General features: G+C 59.7%; 1 protein-coding gene across 3 annotated transcripts in view; it reads left to right on the forward strand.

Moving 5' to 3' along the window:
• The first annotated feature begins 1,181 nt into the window (after positions 1-1,181).
• Positions 1,182-22,357, forward strand: part of ADAM17 (ADAM metallopeptidase domain 17) — a 29,836-nt gene continuing 8,660 nt past the window's right edge. Inside the window, exons 1-11 of one of the 3 annotated variants that reach the window (XM_064146335.1) lie at positions 1,182-1,381; positions 10,965-11,097; positions 12,897-13,030; positions 13,524-13,612; positions 15,660-15,828; positions 16,527-16,657; positions 17,385-17,474; positions 18,320-18,433; positions 19,671-19,815; positions 20,535-20,623; positions 22,043-22,195. In XM_064146335.1, coding sequence (XP_064002405.1) covers positions 1,285-1,381; positions 10,965-11,097; positions 12,897-13,030; positions 13,524-13,612; positions 15,660-15,828; positions 16,527-16,657; positions 17,385-17,474; positions 18,320-18,433; positions 19,671-19,815; positions 20,535-20,623; positions 22,043-22,195 — 1,344 coding nt within the window. In that variant the 5' untranslated portion in view covers positions 1,182-1,284. The remainder of the gene's footprint in view (positions 1,382-10,964; positions 11,098-12,896; positions 13,031-13,523; positions 13,613-15,659; positions 15,829-16,526; positions 16,658-17,384; positions 17,475-18,319; positions 18,434-19,670; positions 19,816-20,534; positions 20,624-22,042; positions 22,196-22,357) is intronic. The other 2 variants (XM_064146337.1, XM_064146336.1) reach the window with 2 other exon arrangements.

The raw sequence follows: 22,357 nt of genomic DNA on the forward strand, positions 1-22,357 counted from the left end.
CCTCACACCCAGCCCTGCCCCGAGACGAACCCACAGATGCAGACCAAATCTCTGTGCTTTGAGCAGGGATCCTCCAGCTCAGGAAGATGTTGCCATGGTTTTATCACAACCAGTTGTGCAGTCTGGCAGCAGCTGACTGATGGCCTCAGGTCTCACTGCTGGTACCTGACTTGTGCTGAGAAAGTGACACGAACCCTGCTGAAGTTGTCAGGTGAAGCTGCTTGCATGGCCCAGGAGGAGCTGCAAGCTGTGAAGGCAGCTGTGAGATACTGCAGGACAGGTGAGAGCATAAGCCAGGGGGTGCCCAGGTGGGCAAGGAGAGCACCAGCACCCTAGCCTGGATCAGCACTGGTGTGGGCAGCAGGGCAGGGATTGTGCCTCAGCTCAGCTCTGATGAGGGCACAGCTTGAGTGCTGGGGTCAGGTTTGGGCCCTCACTGCCAGAACACTGAGAGGCTGGAGCAGGGCTAGAGAAGGGCACCAGAGGTGGGGCAGGGTCTGGAGAGCAGGGCTGGGGAGGAGCAGCTGAGGGAGCTCGGCGGGGTTTGGTGTGGAGCAGAGGAGGCTGAGGGCAGAGCTCATTGCTCTCTGCAGCTCCCTGAGAGGGGACTGCAGTGAGGGGGGGTTGGGCTCTGCTGCCTAGGCTCAGGTGATAGTAGGAGAGGGAATGGCCTGGGATGGTGCCAGGGGAGGGTTAGGCTGGAGAGGAGGAAAAATGTCTTTGGTTCAGGAGTGGTGAGGGGCTGGCAGAGGCTGCCCAGGGAGGTGGTGGAGTCCCCATGCCTGGCGGTGTTCCATATGGCCATGGCACTTGGGGCCACGGCGGTGCTGGGCTGGTGCTGGACCGGGTGAGCTGGGAGGCCTTTCCCAGCCCAACGGCTCCGTGACTCCGGGTGTGGGACGCCGTGCCCCGGGACGGGCCTGCAGCCAGCGCTCACCCCGAGGGGCTGCAGACAGGTTCCGCCTCCCGTGCAGGTGTCACACAGGAGGCTCCTTCTCCTCGGGGTCACCGGAGCGGGCTCGGCGCTGCGGACACCGTGCTCCTGCCCCTGGGCAGCCTCCCGGAGGCCCAGGCCCCGGCCCCGGCCCCGGCCCCGGCCCCGGCCCCGGCCCCGCCTGCGCTCCGCGCGCGAGACGGCGGCGGCGCGCGGCCCCACAATGCTCGGCGCTGCGCTCGCTTCCGGGAGCGGCTCCGGCCCGGGCGGCGGCGGCGGCGGGCGGCAGGGAAGCGGCCCCGGGCGGATGTGAGCGGGCGGCCGGAGCGGGAGGCGGCAGCGCCTGCACCATGAGCCTCCGAGTGTGGCTGCTCCCCGCGCTGGTGCTGCTGTGGGCGCCGGGCGGCCCGGAGGCGCTGGGGCCGCCGCCGCGCCGGCAGCGCTACGGTAAGGGACGGGGCCGGCCACCGGCGGGAGCCACAGGGGCTGTGGGGGAGCAGACCGCGGCTGCCGCGGCGGGACGAGGGCGCGTTCGTGCGCGCCGAGGGGCAGCGGCGGGTGCGTGAGGCGGGCGGGGACCGCTGCCGAGGGGCTCCCGGCCGCGGAAGGGGAGCAGAGCGGAGGGGGCGTTTGTGGCCCGGCCGAGCACCTGCCCCGAGGGTGGCCGGTGGCGCGGGGCACGGCTGCGGCCTGCCGCCGGCCGGGTCGGGCTGTGTGGGCTGGGGAACGCCCGGGGCACGGCGGTTCCTGCTCCCGGTGCCGCGGTGGCTCCCCTTTGGCTGGAGGCATCGCCGATGGCCTGGGGACCTGCTGGGCAGCCTAGGGAAGGCTTCGCCCGCTCTCTGGGCTGCTGGCGAGGTGTCCTTACGGGAGTCTGCGTTACGTTACGGCAGGATAATCGTCTGAACGGCTGCCCGGCATAGTTCTGGCTGGAGAGTCACCGCTGCAGAGAGAGCCTGCAGCTATTGCCGCTGCCGTCACCTGCGCAACGCCTAGCGCCGGGCAGAAGCGGTGCTGGGGTTCGCTTCCCCGAGCTTGGCTCTGCGGCCCTGGAGCGAAGCAGCTGCAGACTCCTGGTGGGGTAGCAACAGCTTCTCACTGAGGTGGAGGATGAGCTCCCGCAGGCGGCAGCGGCTGCCCCGTCAGGGGTCCTCTGCCCAGCCGTGGCCAGTGACGGCCGTGTCCAGTCCCCTTGCTGTGCTCGGATCCCCCGGCAGTTTTCCTGGCTGGGCAGGCTGTGCCTCTGCCCTCGCCTCCTGCGCCGCAGCTGGGCTTGTGGTTGTGTGCAGACCTCGGCAGCTGCTGAGCGCAGAAGCCAGGAGGGGCAGGATCCAGCGGCTGGTGCTGCAGGGGGTGTGACAGACACAGCGGGCACAGCCTGGCCTGGCAGCGTCGGGCACGGCAGGGAGCTCCTTACACACGGACTGCATCTTGGGCTGTTGGATTTTTTGTGCCCTCTGAAGGGACTTTCTGCTGTGGGTTTGTGTAGCTTTTCTCTGATGCCTTTTGTGCTGGCCTCCATGCCCATGGTGCTTGGACTGGGAGGTCCTGTGTAGAAGGGAGGCTCCTGTCTCCTGCCAGCCTTTGGCAGCTGCTGTCAGAGGAGAGCAAGGAGCTTCTGGGCACAACTCAGGTGGAAGAAAGGAGTTTACAATAACGTGGAAAAAGGGACTGGCCACTTGGGAAGGGGTAGGGATGTTGGCAGAGTGTGCAGGGGTGCAAGGAGGAAGGCTCAGTCTCTATGGCAATTATAACTGGCAAGGGGTGTGGAAGGCAACAAGAAGGGTAGCAAAAGGAGGAGCAGGGAGAGTGTGGGCCCACTACTGAAGGAGGTGGGAGCCCTGGTGGCAGAGCATGCAGAGACGGCAGAGTTACTGAACAGCTTCTTGCGTCGGCCTTTGCCACTGAGAGCAGCCTTCAGGAACCGCAGACCCTGTCTGGAGGATGGAGGAGTGTGCCCTGGCCAAGGAGCAGCTGGGCAGGCTGGACGGCCACACGTTGGTGGGCCCTGGCAGGAAGCACCTATGGGTGCTGAGGGAGCTGCAGATGGTGCTGCTAAGGCACTTTCCGTGGGCACTGGAAGCTGGTGGAGAGAGGGCAGGGGCCTGAGGACTGGAGGAAAGCACTGCCACTGCAGTCTGCAAACCAGGGAGCTTCCAGAGCCTCCCCTCCATCCCTGGGAAGGAGGTGGAGCAGCTCATGCTAGAGGTCATCTCCAAGCACATGGAGGAAGAGACTTTGAGGAGCAGTCAGCACGGGGCAGCAAGGGGAGCTGACAGCAGGTGGTGTTTGCCTGCCGCTGGGCAGGGCAGGGCACAGCAGTGCCTCCTGTCTGCCTCCGCTTCGGCAGGGCTTTGGACACTGCCTGCCACAGCGAGGGTTGGGAAGCGTGGGTCAGGGGAAGGGACCGTGAGGTGGGTGGGGGCTGCTGAAGGACAGCTCAGAGGGCTGTGATGAGCACTGGCCTGTGGCTGGTGGAGTTCCCCAGGGGTCAAGGCTGGGCCCAGGCTCATTCGGTGTATCCATCGGTGGTTTGGGCCAAGGGACAGAGTGGAGCCTCGGGCAGTTTGCTGGTGACACCAAGCTGGCAACAGGGGCTGGCAGCCCTCAGGCTGTGCTGTGAGACCTGGCCAGGCTGGAGACCTGGGGGCAGGAGTCTCAGGAAGCTAACAGGGGCAGGGGCAGGGTCCTGGCCCTGGTGGGGAGCAACTCCTTGCACCGGTATGGGGGAGGAGGGACCTGCTGGAAAGCAGCTTTGGGGATAAGGACCTGGGAGTGCTGGGGGTCAGCAGGTTGCTGTGAGCCAGCAATGTGGGCACATGGCCACTGGTGTCCTGGGGGGCATGCAGGAAAGTGTGGACAAACAGCGACAGGGAGGTTCTTCTACTCTCCTCTGACCTGGTGAGGTTGTACCTAGAGTACTGAGTTGAGTTCTGGACTGCCCAGTTGAAGAGGAACAGGGAACTACTGGAGGGAGTCTAAAAGAGGACACAAAGCTGCTGAGGGGCCTGGAGCAGCTCTGTGAGGAGCAAAGGCTGAGAGCCTGCAGAAGAGCAGCCCCAGAGGGGGTCTGATTAGTGCTCACTGAGAGCTAAAGGGTGGAGGGCAAGAGGCTGGGGCCAGACTCCTGTCAGTGGTGGCAAGGGACAGATACTGGAACCCAGGAGGTTCCACATGAACAGGAGGGGAAAATTCTTCCCTCTCACGGTGCTGGAGGCCTGGAGGAGGCTGCCCAGAGAGGCTTTGGAGTCTCCTCTGGAGAGCTTCCAACCCCCCCCCAGCCATTGTGGGCCTGGGCAGGCTGCATGGGGTGCCCTGCTGCAGCAGGGGGTTGGAGTGGCTCATCTCCAGAGGTCCCTTCCCAGCCCAGCACACTGGGGTTGTGTGAAATGGTGACTATGGAAAGATGGGTCCCGTTGTGCACACCTTCAGTGACTGCAGACCTCTGCATTTTGTCTCCTCTCTTGTCTCTTTTCTTCTTCTTTTTGAGTGAGAAACTTTCAGGCTGTGTAACAGTTCCTAGGCTGAGCAAAAATGACCTGCTGGGGCTTGGTTCTTTTCTCTTGGCACTTTATATTTGCCTTGGGTTTTCACTTGTCCTTGTTTGAGATGTGTGACCAGGTCTGCAGTGGCAGTGCCTCACAGGCCCCCTGTGGCACCGTGCTTGCACCCCAGCGTTGCTGGGTCACCGCGTTCGTTCCTGCTGGGCTTCAGAACAAGGGGACATGGCCTGAAATAGTGCCAAGGGAGGGCTAGGCTGGGGAGGAGGAAAAATGTCTTTGGTGTAGGAGTGGTCAGGGGCTGGCACAGGCTGCCCAGGGAGGTGGTGGAGTCCCCATGCCTGGAGGTGTTCCATGACACTGGGGCCATGGTTTGGTGGCCATGGGCTGATGTGGGCCTGGGTAATCTCAGAGGCCTCTTCCAACCCAAACTGTTCTCTGATTCCTGAGCTGGTACATTCCTGTCCTGCTGTCTTACTGCTCCTGTGGTTTGCTCTGGAGTCCCTTCTCTTGAGGCAGATGCGCAAAGAGGCTGATCCAGGCAGGCATCTGGGGACACTCTTGGTGTCCTCTGCTGACAGTGCCAAGGTTGGTTATTCTGTAATCCTTGATACTAGCCTGGAACATCTCTTCTTGGGGTCATCTTCACAGCTGACTTCTTTTCCCAGCCCCTTGGTGGGGCTGGGTTGTGGCTTTTGATGTGCTAAAAGCAGTTTCAAGTCTGAAATCGATGCCTTTTAACAGCTGCTCCTCAGAACACCTTTGCCTCCTTCGTGTGGCTTTTACAGTCCTCTGTTTCCTGCTGGTCTGCTGCCCTCCAGTTCTGCACAGCCTGGTTTGCTGATGGCTTCCTTCTCCTAACCTCAGCTTTGCTATTTTGAGAGCTCTGTGGTTAGATTTGTGAGCTGAAATCGGGTTCCTGGCCAGCAGCAGCTTCAGGAGGTTCCAAGGATTGCCGCTGAGTGATTTCTGGTCTGCACTTTCTTCCCTGTGTCTCTGCGAGTTCCGGAGAGAAGCCCAAGTGCTGAGAGAGAGGCAGCCTGGCAGAGGCTGGGGCAGGCAGGCGCAGATGTGTGGGTCGCTCCCCAGCGCTGCTCGGCTGAAGCAATCCCAGGGTGTGGTGCTCCAGCAGCCTAAACTGAGCTAAATTGGGCCTGCCGCAGCCCCGGCCTCAGCCCTCCGCTGCCTTCCCCGTTCCTCCGAGCTGAGCCAAGGCCTGGCCTCTGGGGCTTCCCCAGGCAGGGCAGTGCGGCAGCCCCTGGGCGCCTCCTGCTCGCAGCCTGAGTGCCGCCTGGGCTGCTGCCCCGCGGGTCTGGGCTTGCAGTGGCTGTGCCAAGGGCAGGGGTGAGGGTAGGATGCGCTGCCCTCAGCTGGAAACAGTGCTCCTTGTAACCCCAGCGTGCCAGGCCAGAAGGGACCCCAGGGGCCGTCTGGTCCAGCCTCTCCAGGTGCTGGAGGAGCTGCAGTGAGCTGCCCCAGCGGCCTGCCCGGCTGAGTCTCCAAGCTGCCCAGAGTGGAGGACTGCGCTGGGAGATGATTCCGGTGTGCAGCTGTGCTGATGCTGCAGTCTCCCTGGCAGCAGCTTCTGCCCATCTCCCTTTGCCTTCCCCGCAGGACCCTTGTGCAGAGGCAGCCCCCATCCTGTGGTGCTGGAGGCAGGTGTTAGCTCGTCGGGGAAGTGTGGCTCTGCTGCCCAGCGCAGTGCCTGCTTGTGCAGCTTTGCCTCTGAGTAATTAACGTCAGCTCCTCCCACATTTGTTCTTTCCACCTCTGGTGGCCCAGGGCAGCGATGGAGCCCCCATCCCTGGAGGGGTTTCAAAGCCATGGAGATGTGGTGCTGAGGAACATGGTTCGGTAGTGCCCTGGCAGTGGACTCCATGATCTTAAAGGCCTTTTCCAGCCTAAATGGTTCTGCAGATCTGCAAGAGAACCTTCTCGAGTGGTTCAGTGTTAATGCTGCTTGTGGAGCTCAGCCCCAGCTGAGTGATAGCAGCACTTCATGTCCCTGAGCAGAGCACAGTGAGTGTCCAGCTGCAGGGCTGGTGGTCACTGAGTGCATCTGCAGAGCTGCTGGCATACAGAATCCCCTCACAGGGTGTGGGGATTTCAAAACCAAGTAGTGGTGTTGGTGACCAAGCTGGGGGAGCTGTGTGCTTCAGAGGGCACCATGAAGGCATTGGCAGGCAGTTTGGTGTGGTGGGGCAAAGTGCAGGGGGTGCAGCAGGCCAGGAGCAGCTGCTGAGGGGTTGGAGGCTGAGCTCATGGTCAGCCAGCTCTGAGCTCTGCTTCACACCTGGTGTGCCAGAATGGAGCAGGGCCAGCAGGGCAGGGGCAGCTGCTGAGGGGCTGGAGGCTGAGCTCATGGTCAGCCAGCTCTGAGCTCTGCTTCACACCTGGTGTGCCAGAATGGAGCAGGGCCAGCAGGGCAGGGGCAGCTGCTGAGGGGTTGGAGGCTGAGCTCATGGTCAGCCAGCTCTGAGCTCTGCTTTACACCTGGTGTGCCAGAATGGAGCAGGGCCAGTGGGGCAGGGGCAGCTGCTGAGGGGTTGGAGGCTGAGCTCATGGTCAGCCAGCTCTGAGCTCTGCTTCACACCTGGTGTGCCAGAATGGAACAGGGCCAGCAGAGCAGGGGCAGCTGCTGAGGGGTTGGAGGTCGAGCTCATGGGGCCCGTGAGGAGTAAAATGGATTGTGCTGGACCTGCCAGGTGTACTTCACAGAATCGTTGAGGCTGGAACAGACCTCTGAGACCATCAGGTGTAGCCTGTGACCTAACCCCACTGCAGCAGCTAACCCATGCCACCAAGTGCCTCATCCAGTCTTTGCTTAAAGACCTCCAGGCATGTGGACTCCACCACCTCCCTGGGCAGTCCCTCCCAGTGCCTACTTGCCTTTCCACCAGGAAGTGCTTCCTGTCATCCAACCTGAGCCTCTCCTGGCACAGCTTCAGGCCATGCCCTCTTGTCCTGTCACAAGCTGCCTGGCAGCAGAGCCTGACCCCACCTAATTACAGCTTCCTTGTAGGTAGTTGCAGAGAGTGCTAAGGTCCTCTCTAAGTCTCCCCGAGGCTGCACACCCCCAGCTCCATCAGCCTCTTTCCCATCAGCCTTCCCCTCCAGCCCCCTCCCCAGTCTCATCACTCTCCTCTGGCCCCACTGCAGCCCCTCAGGATCTCTCTTGCAGTGAGGGCCCAGAGCTGCACACAGTGCTCCAGGTGAGGCCTGCCCAGTGCCAATGCAGGGCAGAATAACAGCCCTGGTGCTGCTGCCCACACTGCTCCTGATACAGGCCGAGATGCCAGTGGCCTTCCGTGCCAGCCAGACACACTGCTGGCTCATGCCCAGCCAGTTGTCACCCAGCACTGCCAGGCGCCTCTCTGCCAGGCTCTCTCCAGCCACTTAGCCCCCAGTCTGTCCTGCTGCATGGGTTGGTTGTGGCCAAAGTGTAGGACCTGCACTTGACCCTGTTGACTCTCATCCCCTTGGCCTACTCAGGTCTGTTCTGGCAGGGACAGCAGAAAGCATTTCTGGGGAAGCCCCCAGGGAGGTGCATTCTGCTGCCCCAATGCTGCCATCCTAACAGGGGGAGCCCATGGGTGGGCAGCCTCACGCCCAGGGTGCAACAAGGCCCACGCTGCTCTCCTCAGCTGACTCAAGGCTCAAAACCCACCCCACAGCCTTCCACAGCAGCCACCTGCCTGCAGGCAGATCCCAGCCTGGAGCAGCCTCTGCAGGCAGAGGCTTTGTTCTGCTTCTGTCTGGCCTGGGCTGGTCCCCACCAGTGTGGGCAGCAGGACAAGGAGGGGGCTCTCCCCTTCTGCTCCCCACTGCAGAGCTGAGTCCAGTTCTGGTGTCCCCAGCAGGATGTGGAAATGCTGGAGAGGGTCCAGAGGAGGCCATAGAGAACCTCCCCCATGGGCACAGGCTGCCAGAGCTGAGGCTGTTCAGCCTGGAAAGGAGAAGGCTCCAGGAAGAACTCAGAGCAGCTTCCAGTGTCTGAAGTGGCTTCAGGAGAGCTAGGGAAGAACTTTGGACAGGGGATGGCAGTGCCAGGATGAGGGACAATGGCTCTGAGCTGGGAGAGGGGAGACTGAGAGTGGAGAGGAGGAAGAAATTCTTGGCAGTGAGAGTGGGGAGAGACTGGCACAGGCTGCCCAGGGAGGCTGTGGATCACATTCTGTGCTCCACAACCTCCCTGGAAGTGTTCAGGGCCAGGCTGGATGAGGCCTTGAGCAGCCTGTGCTGGTGGGAGGTTGAAGATCATCCTGTGCCACCCCCCCTGCCATGGGCTTTGCTGTAGATGATCTTCAGGGTCCCTTCCAGCTTGCATCATTCTGTGGCCTCTGTCACTGCTGTTCCAGCCTGAGAGGTGTGTGTGTGTGTCCAGGGGAGGAGGTGCAGTGAGGTGGAGGCTGTTGGTAATGAATACATGTGGGGGACATCAGGATGAAGCTAAAGGTGTCCAGAAAGAGGAATGCAGAGATCTGAGAGGGGCTGCAGGGAAAAGCAGAGTCAGTCTGGTGCTGCTGGAGCCCAGGAGAAGTGACTCTGGGCAGGAGGGGCAGAAAGATTGTGCAGCTTGACCAGGAAGGAGTCAGGAGGCTGCTTGCTGCCCAGCTGGCCCCTGGCCCCATCTGCTTTGTTTAAAATGATGCCACAAAAGCCACCCCCATGGCTCTGCTTGGCCAGCATGAGCACTGGGCAGGGAGGTCCTGGGTGATCCCTCAGTGCCTGGCAGCAGCAGGGCTGCACTCTTGTGCCAGGAGGAGAGCTGCAGCCAGAGAGGGTTTGGAGGGGAAGGAGGAAATGGGAACAAGTGGATTCTTGTGCAGGCTTACAGGAACTAGGAGTGGTCTGGACACCAGAATCAGCTTACTCATACTCCCCAGCCCTTAGGGCTGCTGCCTGCTGCCTTCCCTGGGCTCTGGGAGGTGTTTCTAGGAGGGTGTTTGTGTCTGCTGGGGTGGAACAGGCTTTCTGAGGTTCTCCTTCCCTACCAAATGAAAAAGAAAGACCAATTTTTTAGCAGATTTCTCATTAGAATCACAGAATGGTTTGGGATGGACAAGGCCTCTGAGGTCAGCCAGTCCCACACCAACCCAGCACCACCATGGCCACATGGCTCTGGAACACCTCCAGGCATGGGGACTTCATCACCTCCCTGGCCAGCCTCTGGCAGTGCCTCACCACTCCTGCACCAAAGACATTTTTCCTCCTCTCCAACCTAACCCTCCCCTGGCACCACTCCAGGCCATTTCCTCTCCTGCTATCACCTGAGCCCAGGGAGCAGAGCCCAAACCCCCCTCACTGCAGCCTCGTCTCAGGGAGCTGCAGAGAGCAATGAGCTCTGCCCTCAGCCTCCTCTGCTCCACACCAGCCACCCTCAGCTCTGCTCTTCAGCCCCTTAGTGTCCCTGCTCTCTTGCCACAGACCAGGCCTCCTGCCTGGCCATGGTGGCAGCTGTCCCTTGCTTGCTGACAGGACCTGTCCTGGTCCTGGGCTGCTGTGCAGGCAGAGGTGGAAAGGAGCAGGAGCTGCAGTGCTGTGCAGCTGGGGCTGTGCCTCTGGGGCATGTCTCATGCTGGGCAAGGCTCTGGGCAGTGCAGGAGTGGTTCCAGCCCAGCCTTGCTCCATGGCCCCCACACCCCTCATGCCCCTGGGAGCCAGCAGCCACTCTGACCCGGGGGACTCCAACAACCTGTGCTGAGAGAACATCTTGCCGAGGGAGGCTGTGGAAGTCCCCTCCCTGGAGGTGTTCAAGGCCAGGTTGGAAGAGGCCTTGAGCAACCAGGGCTAGTGGAAGGTTGAAGATCATCTAGATGATCTTCAACGTCCCTTCTAACCCAACCCATCCCAGGATGTCCCCTTGCTGGAGGTGCCCAAGGCCAGGCTGGATGAGGCCTTGGGCACCCTGGGCCAGTGGAGGTGTCCTTGCCCATGGCAGGGGGTTGGAGCTGGATCATCTTGAATGTCCCTTCCAACTCAACCCAATCTATGATTAGTCTCAGTTTCATTAAAGAATTCAGGACTAGCTCAGTGAAGCTCTGAACTGATTCCATGCCCTCTCTCCCCTCCTGCCAGGTGGTCTGGGTGAGAGCTGGTGCCAGACAGTGACTGGTAGTGGAGGTGTTGGGCAGCAGCTTGGCCTTGGTGATCTCAGAGCTCTTTGCAACCTCCCTGAGTCTGTCATTCTGTGGCAGGGGCTGTCTGAGGGGGCTGGGGTTAGGTACCTGCTGACAGTGTGTGCACTCCAGAGAAGTGGAGATGTTCTCCAGGGGGCAGCCATGGAGGGCATTAGCCCTGGCACAGAGATGCTGTGAGAAGGGTCCTGAAAGCTTTGCCTCTCCCGGGCTGTGCCTTGCCTGCACTCAGGCTTCCTGCCTGCACCCATGCGGCTGTGCAGGAGTTAGCCTGAGCTCAGGGCAGGCTGGGGCCTTGCTGCTGAAGGGCATGGCTGTGGTTTGCTGCCCCAGGGCTGTGTGTGGGAGAGAGGGAGGCTCCTGACACTCACTGCAGCTGTCCTTGTCTTGCAGAGGCAGTGGAGGCCATGCTGGCAGACTACGACATCCTCTCGCAGGCCAGCATCCAGCAGCACTCGCTGAGGAGGAGAGACCTGCAGCCTCAGACACACATCGAGAGGCTGCTGAGCTTCTCAGCCCTGCACAGGTGAGGAAACCACCAGCAGGCCATAATACTCCCCTGGGGCTGGTGATGAGCACCCTTCCAAACCCAGGAGGTACTTGCTGTGGTCATGAGGTGGGGAGATGATGCCTGCAGGGTGCTGTGGCTTCAGAGAGGCTCAGAGGAGGCAGATCTCAGCTGTACTGCTGCTGGCTCTGCTGCAGGGGCAGGGAGTGAAGAATCAATCATAGAATCAATCAGTCAGGGTTTGGAGGGACCACAAGGATCATAGAATGGATTAGGTTGGAAGAGACCTCAAAGCTCAGCCAGTTCCAGCCCCCTTGCCATAGGCAGGGACTCCTCCCACTAGAACAGGTTGCTCAAGGCCTCATCCATCCTGGTCCTGAACACCTCCCTGGGCAACCTGTGCCAGTGTTTCAGCACCCTCACTGGGACACCTCCAGGGAGGTTGTGGAGCACAGAATCGACCTCCAGGGAGGTTGTGGAGCACAGAAGCACCCAATGTGATCAAAGATCACATTGGGTGCTTCTGTGCTCCACAACCTCCCTGGGCGCCCTGTGCCAATGTCTCCCCACCCTCACTGTCAAGAACCCTTTCCTAACATCTAGTTTCAGTACTTAAAAGGGCTGATAAGAAAAGCAGGGCCTGTTGGAACAGGACAGGAGGTGATGCTTGAAACTGAAGAGGGCAGATTCAGGTTAAAGAGAAGGAAGAAATGTTTCACAGTGAAGGTGCTGATTTCGGCTGCTGAAGGCTCCATCTTCTAGTTCCAGCCCCATTTGTCCCTTAGCTTGGGTGTTGTGGAGGTTTCTGGACACCCACTCACAGCTGCCAGACTGCTCTTTGAAAATCTCTGCCCTCTGCTGTGTGGCCTCAGAGATTGAATCTGGTTTCCATGGAAGTTTCAGTATCTTCCTACTGAGTACAAGTTTCCCCTTCCATCAAACACTTCCTTTACTCAGCTTTTTAATGAGATGGGTAAATAGGAGCAGAGCTGAAAGGGGGAGGAGAGGCAGTTACAGAGACAGGGCCTATAGGTATGTGGGTGCTGAAATCATGGAACCACAGAATGGGTTGGGTTGGGAGGGACCTCAAGGATTTGCCAGCTCCAACTCCCCTGCCATGGGCAGGAACACCTCCCACCAGCCCCAGGGTGCTCAGGGCCTTGTCCAGCCTGGCCTTGAGCACCTCCAGGGAGGTTGTGGAGCACAGAATCAACCTCCCTGGGCAACCTGTGCCAGTGTCTCCTCACCATCACTCTCAGTGCTCCACAACCTCCCTGGGCAACCTGTGCCAGTGTCTCCTCACTCTCAGTGCTCCACAACCTCTCTGGGCAGCCTGTGCCAGTGCCTCCCCACCCTCACTCTCAAGAATTTCTTCTCCATCTCCAGTCTCAGTCTCCCCTCTCCCAGCTCAAAGCCATTGTCTCTCATTCCGTCGCTCCCAGCTCTTGTCAGAAGTCCCTCCCCAGCTCTCCTGTAGCCACTTCAGCCACTGGAAGGCTGCTCTGAGTTCTCCCTGCAGCCTTCTCCTCTCCATGCTGCACAGCCCCAGCCCACAGGGGAAGTTCTGCATCCCTCATCTCATCCAGTTCCTGAGCAGGCCCTGCCTGCTCTGCATTTAGGAGTTGTTTGCTTTCAATCAAGCATCTTTAGCTCTTCACAAGTAGAGTTATCAGTGACCCAGCTTCAGCCTTTTGTAGCCTGCTCAGCAGAATTAAAGCTCCCTACCTCCTCCTGGGCCCCCCAGGAGGCTGGAGGCTGGGTGTGTCTGTGCCCTGTGTGCTTTGCTTACCAATAAATGGAAGTAAATTCTTTTACAGGCACTTTAAATTGTACCTAACTGCAACTGCTGAACACTTTTCAGAGAGATTTCAAGCAGTGGTTGTGGATGGAGAAGGCAACGAGCAGGAGCACCCTGTGCAGTGGCAGGACTTCTTCACTGGCCACGTCGTGGGTTAGTATGGCCTGGGCTGGGGCCAGAGCACAGCTTTGGCCCAGCCTCTGGACAGACTGAGGCAGCTGCTGCCCTCATTGCCCTCAGCTGGGGCAGACAAATGAGCCCAGTCCTTGTGCCCCCTGGGTTGGCTGGATTTGGTTTGTAGAGCCTTTGTGCCGGCCTTGGAGAGCTTCCCTGGGGGTTGGCTTTTTGCATGTGTTTGCTGGAAGGGTTGGGGGCTGGGGGGGGCTTTGTGAGTTACTGCAGCAAGGCTCTGAGCCAGGACTGCTCTGTTGGGCTTGGCAGAGCACAGAGGTGGAACTGAGTCAAGCACCTGCCTGGCATTTTCTGTTTGTTAATTATGACTTAAAAAATGAAGAGGATGCAAGCTTTAATTGCAGCTGGAATGCAGACTCTGAGCAGCTCTGGTCCAGAGCTTAGAGCCCAGGCTCCAGAGGCTCCCTGCAGACACAGCTGCATCACCTGGGCCTTCCCTTTCCTTCTGTTACAGGAGAGCACAACTCCAAAGTTGTGGCACACATTGGGGATGAAGATTTCACGGTGAGGATCAATACTGATGGAGAAGAATACAACATTGAGGTATGCTGCTGGGAGCTGGCTTCAGAGGTCAGAGAATGGCTTGGGTTGGAAGAGACCCTAAAGGTCATCCAACCCCCAGCCCAGGTCGCTCAGCCAGCCTGGGCTCACACCTCCTGCTCCAGCCACAGAGCAGAGGCCACCCCCTGGCCAGGAGCCGTAGGAGCAGCTGCAAGGCTGGAAACTGCAGGGAGGATCAGAGGAATGCCAGGTCCTCCAGCACAGCAGGCTGCAGCCCCCTGAGCATAGGCCAGGGCACAGAGCTTTCCAAAGTGCTGCCTCTGCTAGGGCTTGGAAGTTCCTCCTTGCTGGGACTGTTGGAAACTCTGCTGGGCCTCCCTGCTCTTGCTGCTTGCTGCCCTTCCTGTTTTTCACCCTCTTGGTGCTTGTGCTCCTTCAGACTTGATGCCACCCCCCAAGCCCTACAAGTCCGTCCTTAGGCTGTCCTGAGTTGCTCAGTGTGGGGCACTGCCAGGCACAACAGCAGGCATTCTAGCTGGCTGTTGGCACTGCCCCCAGGCCCGAGGACATGCAGGCTCCTGGGAGAGCCTGGGAAGTGTGCTCGTGTGAAGGGTGAGCTGTGAGCAGAGCATCCAAACCACTCTGCTCCTGCTCTGCATCCAGAGCTGTTTGCCTGTGAGTTGGAGCCTGTTGGTGTTTGTGAGCCAGGGAACATGGGCATGGAGTCCATGGCTTGGTAGAAAGTGTTGGGTTGGGAGATGATCCAATTGCAGCTCCCCTGACGTGGGCATGTCTCCGTTCTCCATGCAGCCAAGCCCTGCTGCTCACTGCCTGTGCCTGCACAGCTGCATTGAATGGAGGCAGTCAGTGGTGTGGAGGCTCCAGCTAGCCCACACTGCCTGCCTGGTGCTGCCACAGCCCCTGTGCCCTCAGCTGGAGCTGCTGGGCTGGCACAGCCTTCACGATTCAAGCCTCTTCTGTAGTGAACCAAAAGCAGTGCCCTGAGGGAGTTGTCTGAGAGTGAGAGAGGCAGAGGAGCCCCAGCCCCGAGGGCTGTGCTTTGGGTGTGGGCAGGCTGCTGCTTGGCCTTGGCTGAGAAGCAGACCCTGGCTCTGCTGTGCCAGTCCCAGCTGAGGGAGCTGGGGTTTGGCAGCCTGGAGAAGAGGCTGAGGGCAGAGCTCATTGCTCTCTACAGCTCTCTGAGAGGAGGCTGCAGCCAGGTGGAGGTTGGACTCTGCTCCCGAGAAACAAGTGACAGGATGAGAGCAAATGGCCTCAAGTTACACCAGAGAGGGTTTGGGTTGGAAACTTGTTGACTGGAAGGGTTCTTACAGGTTGCCCAGGGAGGTGGCTGAGTGCCCATCCCTGGAGGCCTCTCAAAGCCCCAGAGCTGTCGTGCTGAGGGCTGTGGCTCAGTGCCAGTCTGGGTAGAGTTGGAGAATGGTTGATCTGAATGATCTGAAAGGGCTTCTCCAGCCCAAACCACTCTCTGGGTTGGTGGTGTTGCACTCTCTGCTGTGCAGCTGGCAGCAGGCATGTACCAGGAGAGAAGCAGGGTGGGCAGTGTGCATCTGCTGGGGTATTGCTGTCCTGTGCTGGGGGTTGGAGCTGCTCTGCTTGCTTTGGTGTCAGGGTCATGCTCAAGGCTGAGTGACTTTAGTACTGCAGCACTGTGAGGAACCTGCCTGCTGCTGGGCAGACCATGGCCAGCTGAGCACACAACTGTCCTCTGCTGGCTGCCAGCTCCTCTGCTTCTGCTCAGTGCCTTTACTGGCAGATCTCATCATCTCCTCCCTGCCTGTGCCAGTCCCCAGGCTGCTGTGGAGGGAGCAGAGGAGCCTGAGGAGCCTCCTCAGCTTGCTCATGTTCTGTAGGAAGAAATTGTGTCTCTCCCACAGCTGGCTGCTGCTGCTCTAGAGATGATCTCAGGTGCTCAGCTCTTCTGAAGAGCGAGTGGGATTGTGCTGGCTTGCTTGGGGCTGCTGCTGTGTGTGTGCAGCTGGGGCTGGGGGGGTCTTGTAGCACAGCCCAGCTCTCTGCCTCCTCTGTGCTGCCAACTAACTTCAGCTGTGCTCTGCCTCCCCTGCAGCCACTCTGGAGGTTTGTGGATGATGTGCAGGATGAGAGGCTGCTGGTCTACAGGTCTGAGGACATCAAAGACTTCTCCAGACTGCAGTCCCCCAAAGTGTGTGGATATCTGAAGCTGGATGAGGAGGAGCTGCTGCCCGAGGGGCTGGAGGACAGGCAGCAGCATGAGGGTGAGCTCAGTGTGTGTCTGGGGCAGCATCTGCTGAGGCACACAGGAGCAGCTCTGCACTCTGAGCTCTGTTCAGCAGGACCTCATGGGCCTCAGGGCTCACTCAGAGAGTCCATCTTGAGCTGTGATGGCCTTTGGGGGTTTGCAGTCCTTTTTCCCTCTGGCCTTTGCTGTGTTAGCAGAAGTTGGGATGATCAGAGTCATAGGATTGTTTGGGTTGGAAAAGGCCTCTGAGGCCACCCAGTCCCACACCAACCCAGCACCACCATGGGCACCAAACCATGGCCACAAGTGCCATGGCCACACAGCTCTGGAACACCTCCAGGCATGGGGACTCCACCACCTCCCTGGGCAGCCTCTGCCAGTCCCTCACCACTCCTGCACCAAAGACATTTTTCCTTCTCTCCAACCTAACCCTCCCCAGCACCATCCCAGGCCATTCCCTCTCCTGCTATCACCTGAGCCCAGGGAGCAGAGCCCAACCTCCCCTCACTGCAGCCTCCTCTCAGGGAGCTGCAGAGAGCAATGAGCTCTTCCCTCAGCCTCCTCTGCTCCACACCATCCCCCCCAGCTCCTTCGACTGCTCCTCCCCAGCCCTGCTCTCCAGACCCTTCTTCAGCTTCGTGCCCTCCTCTGGCCCTGCTCCAGCCCAAAGCAAGGAGAGCAGTGGCAGTGTGTTGATTTTCTTGTTGCCATCAGCAGAGCTGCAGCGGCAGAAGAGATCCATGCCAGACAGCTCCAAGAACACCTGCAAGATGCTGGTGGTGGCAGATCATCGATTCTTCAAGTACATGGGCCGAGGGGAGGAGAGCACCACCATCAACTACCTGGTGAGTGCCTCTGCCCTCAGCCTGCCTGGGGGCACTGAGACAAAACCTCAGCAGTGAGAACAGTCAGAGAGTCCCAGAGTGGCTCAGGCTGGAAGGGACCTCAGAGCAAAGCTGCTCCAACCTCCCCACCATGCCCAGGGACACCTCTCGGCTAGACTCAGCTGCTCAAGGCCTCATCCAGCCTGGCCTGCAACACCCCCAGGCAGGAGGCAGTCACAGCCTCCCTGAGCAGCCTGTGCCAGACGCTCCCCACCCTCACACTGCAGAACTTCTTGCTCAGCTCCAGACTAACCCTGCTCTGCCTCAGCTCCAAACCATTCCCCCTTGGCCTGCCTCAGCCCCCCTCAGCACAAGTCCCTCTGCAGCCTCCCTGCAGGATCCCTTCAGGCACTGGCAGGCAGCTCTGAGCTGCCCCTGGAGCCTTCTCCTCTGCAGGCTGCACCCCCCCATCTCCCTCAGCCTGTGCTCACAGCAGAGCTGCTCCAGCTCTGGCATCATCTTTGTGGTCTCCTCTGTACTGTCTCCAGCAGCTCTGTGTCCTCCTGCTGGGGACAGCGGCACTGGAGGCAGTGCTGGAGGTGGTGTCCCAGCAGAGCAGAGGGTCAGGATCACTGCAGATCTTAGCTGAAGCATTTCCAGATCAGTGCACTGCAGCTCCTCTGAGCGTGTGGCACTGTTGCCATGGAGGCTCAGAGCTGCTTAGCTGCTTAGCTGCTCTGTCCCCCAGATCGAGCTGATAGACAGAGTGGATGACATCTACAGGAACACCTCCTGGGACAACGGCGCCTTCACCGGGTACGGCATACAGATAGAGCAGGTACTCACGGGGCGCTGCCGGGGCTAGGGGCTGGCTGGGCTGGGGCACAGGTCCTGCGTGGGGCACTCCATCCAGCAGCCCTCTGAATAGCAGCTGCCACTGCTGGCAGTGGGCTGGCACAGCCTGTCCCATGTGAGCCCCCCACAGCCCGGACCGTGCGAGCTCCCCACAGCCTTTGGGCTTCTGGAGTGCTGGAGCTGCTGAGGCTGGAAGGGTTCACCCAGCCCAGCCTCTGTCCTGCAGCTCAGTCCCACCACTGCCACAAGCTGTCCCTCAGCACCACATCCAGGCAGCTCTGGAACCTCTCCAGGGATGGGGACTCCACCACCTCCCTGGGCAGCCTGTGCCAGTCCCTGCCCACTCTCTCTTTACGCTGGATGTGAATCCTGGATGGATCTGGGTGGGCTTTGTTTGGATCTAGGTGGGATTGCTTGGATCTGGGAGGGGTCTTTTTTGATCTTAGTGTTTGGTTTTTCCTAATCCAGGCAGGAGGAGTTTGGATCTGGGTGGGTTTCTTGGAGCTAGGTGGGGGTCTGGATCCAGGTGGGATTTCCTGGGTCTGAGTGGGTTTTTTGGAGCTGGGAGGGGTTTTTGGTAAGAGCAATGTGCACCTCAGAGCACAGTGTGACCCTGAGGGCTGTTGGTGTTGCTCTGCAGAGTGGCTGGAGTGGTTGCTGAGGCTGTGGTTGGTGTATGGTACCCAGCAAAGGCTGGCAGCTTGCTCAGTCTGAGTTCTTCTCCTGGCAAGCCTCTCGAGATGTTTTGAGATTCCACTGCAAGCTTTTCTGTAGCAGTGACACTGACCCCAACCCCTCTGGGTTGTTGTTGCCCTTTTTTAACTGTAGATCATCATTCACAACGAGCCCAACCTGGTAAAGCCTGGAGAGAAGCATTACAACATGGCCAGAAGTTACCCAGATGAGAAGAAGGATGCCTGGGATGTGAAGATGCTGCTAGAGGTAGGCTGTGAGAGCTGGGGAGCCTCTGTGTCAGGTTGGAGGTGACAGCAAGACAAAGCAGCTGCTGTGCCCTGTGCTAAAGGCTGCACTGCAGAGCTGCAGAGCACAGCCCTTGGAGCCACTGGGGCAGGGTGGCAGTGCTGGGGGGTCTGGGCCTGGCTTTGCTGGCTTTGTGACCTTCACCAGTGGTGCTCTTTGGCTTCCCCTCTGTGAGAGAGGCCAGGGAGAGCCAAGTGATGGAGATGCCCCAAGTCTGCTTGGTGAGCCTGCCCCCTCCTGCAGCTTCGGAGGGCAGCTGCTGTGTAACTATGGGATGGTTTAGGCTGGGAAAGGCCTCTGAGGTCACCCAGTCCCACACCAACCCAGCACCACCATGGCCCCAAGTGCCATGGCCCCACAGCTCTGGAACACCTCCAGGCATGGGGTCTTCATCGCCTGGGCAGCCTCTGCCAGTCCCTCACCACTCCTGAACCAAAGACATTTTTCCTTCTCTTCCAGCCTAACCCTCCCCTGGCACCATCCCAGGCCATTCCCTCTCCTGATATCACCTGAGCCTAGGGAGCAGAGCCCAACCCCCCCTCACTGCAGCCTCCTCTCAGGGAGCTGCAGACAGCAATGAGCTCTGCCCTCAGCCTCCTCTGCTCCACACCAACCCCCCCAGCTCCCTCAGCTGCTCCTCCCCAGCCCTGCTCTCCAGACCCTGCCCCACCTTTGGTGCCCTTCTCTGGCCCTGCTCCAGCCCCTCTGCGTTCTGGCAGTGAGGGGCACAAACCTGACCCCAGCACTCAAGCTGTGCCCTCAGCAGTGCTGAGCACAGGGGCACAATCCCTGCCCTGCTCCTGCTGCCCACACCAGTGCTGACCCAGGCTAGGCTGCTGGTGCTCTCCTTGCCCACCTGGGCACCCCAGGACTCATCTCCAGCTGCTGTCCCCCAGCACCCCCAGGGCTTTCTCTGCTGGGCAGTTCCCAGCCACTCTGCTCGCAGCCTGCAGCCTCCATGGGGTTGCTGTGATCCAAGGGCAGGACCTAGCCCTTGTCCTTATTGGACCTCACCCCACTGGCCTCTGCCCATGGCTGCAGCCTGGCCAGGTCCCTCTGCAGACTCGTCCTGCCCTCCAGCAGATCAGCACAGCCACCCAGCTGTGCTGCCTCCTGTTTACATTGTGTCCTTCTCTTCAGACTGTTAACACCTCCTGTGAGTGTCTGACAGAAGCTTTGCTTCCCCTCTCCTTTGCAGCAGTTCAGCTTTGACATTGCTGAGAAGGCAGCTCACGTGTGCCTGGCTCACCTCTTCACCTACCAAGACTTTGACATGGGCACCCTTGGCCTGGCCTACGTCGGCTCTCCCAGACCCAACAGCCACGGGGGCATTTGCCCCAAAGGCAAGGCCTCCTTCTCCCTCCTGCCTGTGCCTTGAAGCTCCTTTCTCTGTGTTTAAACCTTTTCTCTGACTTCCCTGGAGCTCCTGGGCCAGGAGTGGTGACCATTTTCTTGGCTGGAGCTGGAAGAGGTGGGGAGGGAAGGATAAAAGTCCCATCTGGGGACACCAAGCTGTGTGCAGGCTGCTGCAGCCTGCCCAGTCCAAGGGCTGCTTACAGTGCTGCTGGAGTGGCAGATGCCCTGCCCCAACTCTGCCTTTGCTGCAGCACTGGAGCTCTGCTGTGCTTGCAGGAGCTGGCAGCAGGCAGAGGCTCGGTGGTGAGCCTGGAGACAGCAAAGCTACTTCTGCTCCTTCACAGCCTGATAGATTCAGACAGCCACAGAATGGGCTGGGTTAGAAGGGATGGTGAAGATCATCTAGTTCCAAGCCTCCTGACATGGGCACAGCACTAGAACTAGATGATCTTCAACCTTCCACTAGCCCGGGTTGCTCAAGGCCTTATCCAGGCTGGTCTTAAACACCTCCAGGTTGGTGACACCCATGAGTTGCCCAGTGTCTCCCCCACCCTTACTGCCCAGAATCTCTTCCTCATCTCCAGTGTCAATCTCCCCACCTCAGGCTTCAGTCCATTCCCCTTACAAGCCCTTGCAGGATTTTCCCCTCACCCCCAGGGCCCTGAACCCCAAGGGCAATGTCAGTTTTTGTTTGTCACTGCTCTAGCTTACTACAGCCAGATTGCAAAGAAGGACATCTACCTGAACAGTGGCCTGACCAGCACCAAGAACTATGGCAAGACCATCCTGACCAAGGTAGGGCAGCATCCTGCTCTGCAGGGCCTGAGTGCTGGCTGTGTGCCCTGGGCTGTGGGCAGCTCCCGTGCTTGCCCTTAGAGTGGGATCCCTGGGGACAGGGATGGAGGGGACAAGCCCCACATCATCCTGTCTGCTCCTGCTGGCAGGGGATGCAGGGCTAGGTGGAGCTGAGGGCTGAGCTCACTGTGCAGTAGGAGTAAGGGAGCAGACCTGGTGCCTGGCAGGAGCTGTAGTTACCCAGAGTGATACCTAAAGGTGCATTGAAATGTCCTTTGGTTTGGGAACCAAACTGCCCCCAGCCCTTGGGCAGAGCAGGGACACAGCAGTGGGCACCTCTCTCTCTCACTGACTTCTCAGCTCTGCTGCTGTGCAGCCTGGTTACAAAGGGAGTTTAGCACTGGGGTCTGGGCTGCAGCTTGGCACAAAAGCTGGCAAGAGGCTGGCAAAAGACAGTGGAGCTTTGTGTGGGAGGGCTGGTGACAGAGAGCTCCAGCCCCTGGCTGTGCAGCCTGCACTTCTGCCTGACAGGACAAAGGGAGTGGAGTTTGCTGTCTTGCCAGTGGTGGGCACAGGGCCTGGGGCGAGGCAGGGGGAGCACTGTGGGTTGGTGCCACAGCAAGTGTGGCACTGTGTCCCCTTGGCTTTGGAAGAACAAAGCCCAGTCTGCTGCAAGCCCTTCCCCGCACGAAGTGCTGAAGTGCAGAAGACCTCTCTGGGCAGCTCTGCTGTGCCCTGTCCCTCACTGACCTGCACTGCTGCAGCTTGTGCACTGCTTGGTCCTCCTGCCCAGCCAGCAGCAGCAAGGGCAGGCAGCTGCCCAGACTTCCTTCATTTCTGTGCCAGCTTCAGTTGTGACTCCCAGCACCTGCTGCTGAGGGCACTGCAGGGCAGAGGCAGGGGCAGGCAGAGCTGCTTTGGGACTCTGGCTCCAGTACCTGCTGCTGGACTCCATCCCCCTTGGGCTGCTCTTGTAGAGGTCCTTCCTGGGCAGCCTGCAGCAGGAGGCTTTGTCCAGCACTGCTCAGGCCCTCCTCCAGCTGCTCCCAACAGGCAAACCTGAGGACAGTCTGTCAGCAGTGGCTTTGTGCCTGCTGTGCCCTCCAGCTGCAGCCAGCCCAGCTGTGCCCAGGGAAGTGCCTGGGCTGCACTGACAGCAGGCTGGCAGTGGTACTCCAGAACAGCAGTTTGCCCTCACCAGCACTCACACCTGGCCCTGGGCCCTGCCTCCTGGACTGCATCAGCATTTAACTTGCCCTCAGCTCCTCACTGCTGAACCCCCCCAAGTGTTCACGGGGAAATGGATTGCTCTGGCAGTGCCCTGGCAGTGCTGAAGGGCTGGCAGCAGCTGGGGCCTGCTCTCCTGACCTGCTTGGACTCACCTTCTCTCACCCTTGGTTTTTCTGATGCTCACAACAGGAGGCTGACCTGGTTACCACACATGAGCTGGGACATAACTTTGGAGCGGAGCACGACCCTGACAGTCTGCCAGAGTGTGCCCCCACTGAGGACCAGGGGGGCAAGTATGTGATGTACCCCATTGCTGTCAGTGGAGACCATGAGAACAACAAGGTACAGCTGCTGCCATCTGCCAGCTCTGCCCTGCTCACCAGCCCTTGGCACGCAGGGGCTGTGGGGTTAGTGATTGCTGCAGCATGGAGCAGCCAGGAGGGGCTTGGCTTAGCCAGGAGAAGACACTGGCGTGGTCTTGGGCTCTGTGCCCAAGCGGTTCAG

Source organism: Pogoniulus pusillus, chromosome 7, assembly GCF_015220805.1.
Source record: "Pogoniulus pusillus isolate bPogPus1 chromosome 7, bPogPus1.pri, whole genome shotgun sequence".
NCBI classification, from domain to species: domain Eukaryota; kingdom Metazoa; phylum Chordata; class Aves; order Piciformes; family Lybiidae; genus Pogoniulus; species Pogoniulus pusillus.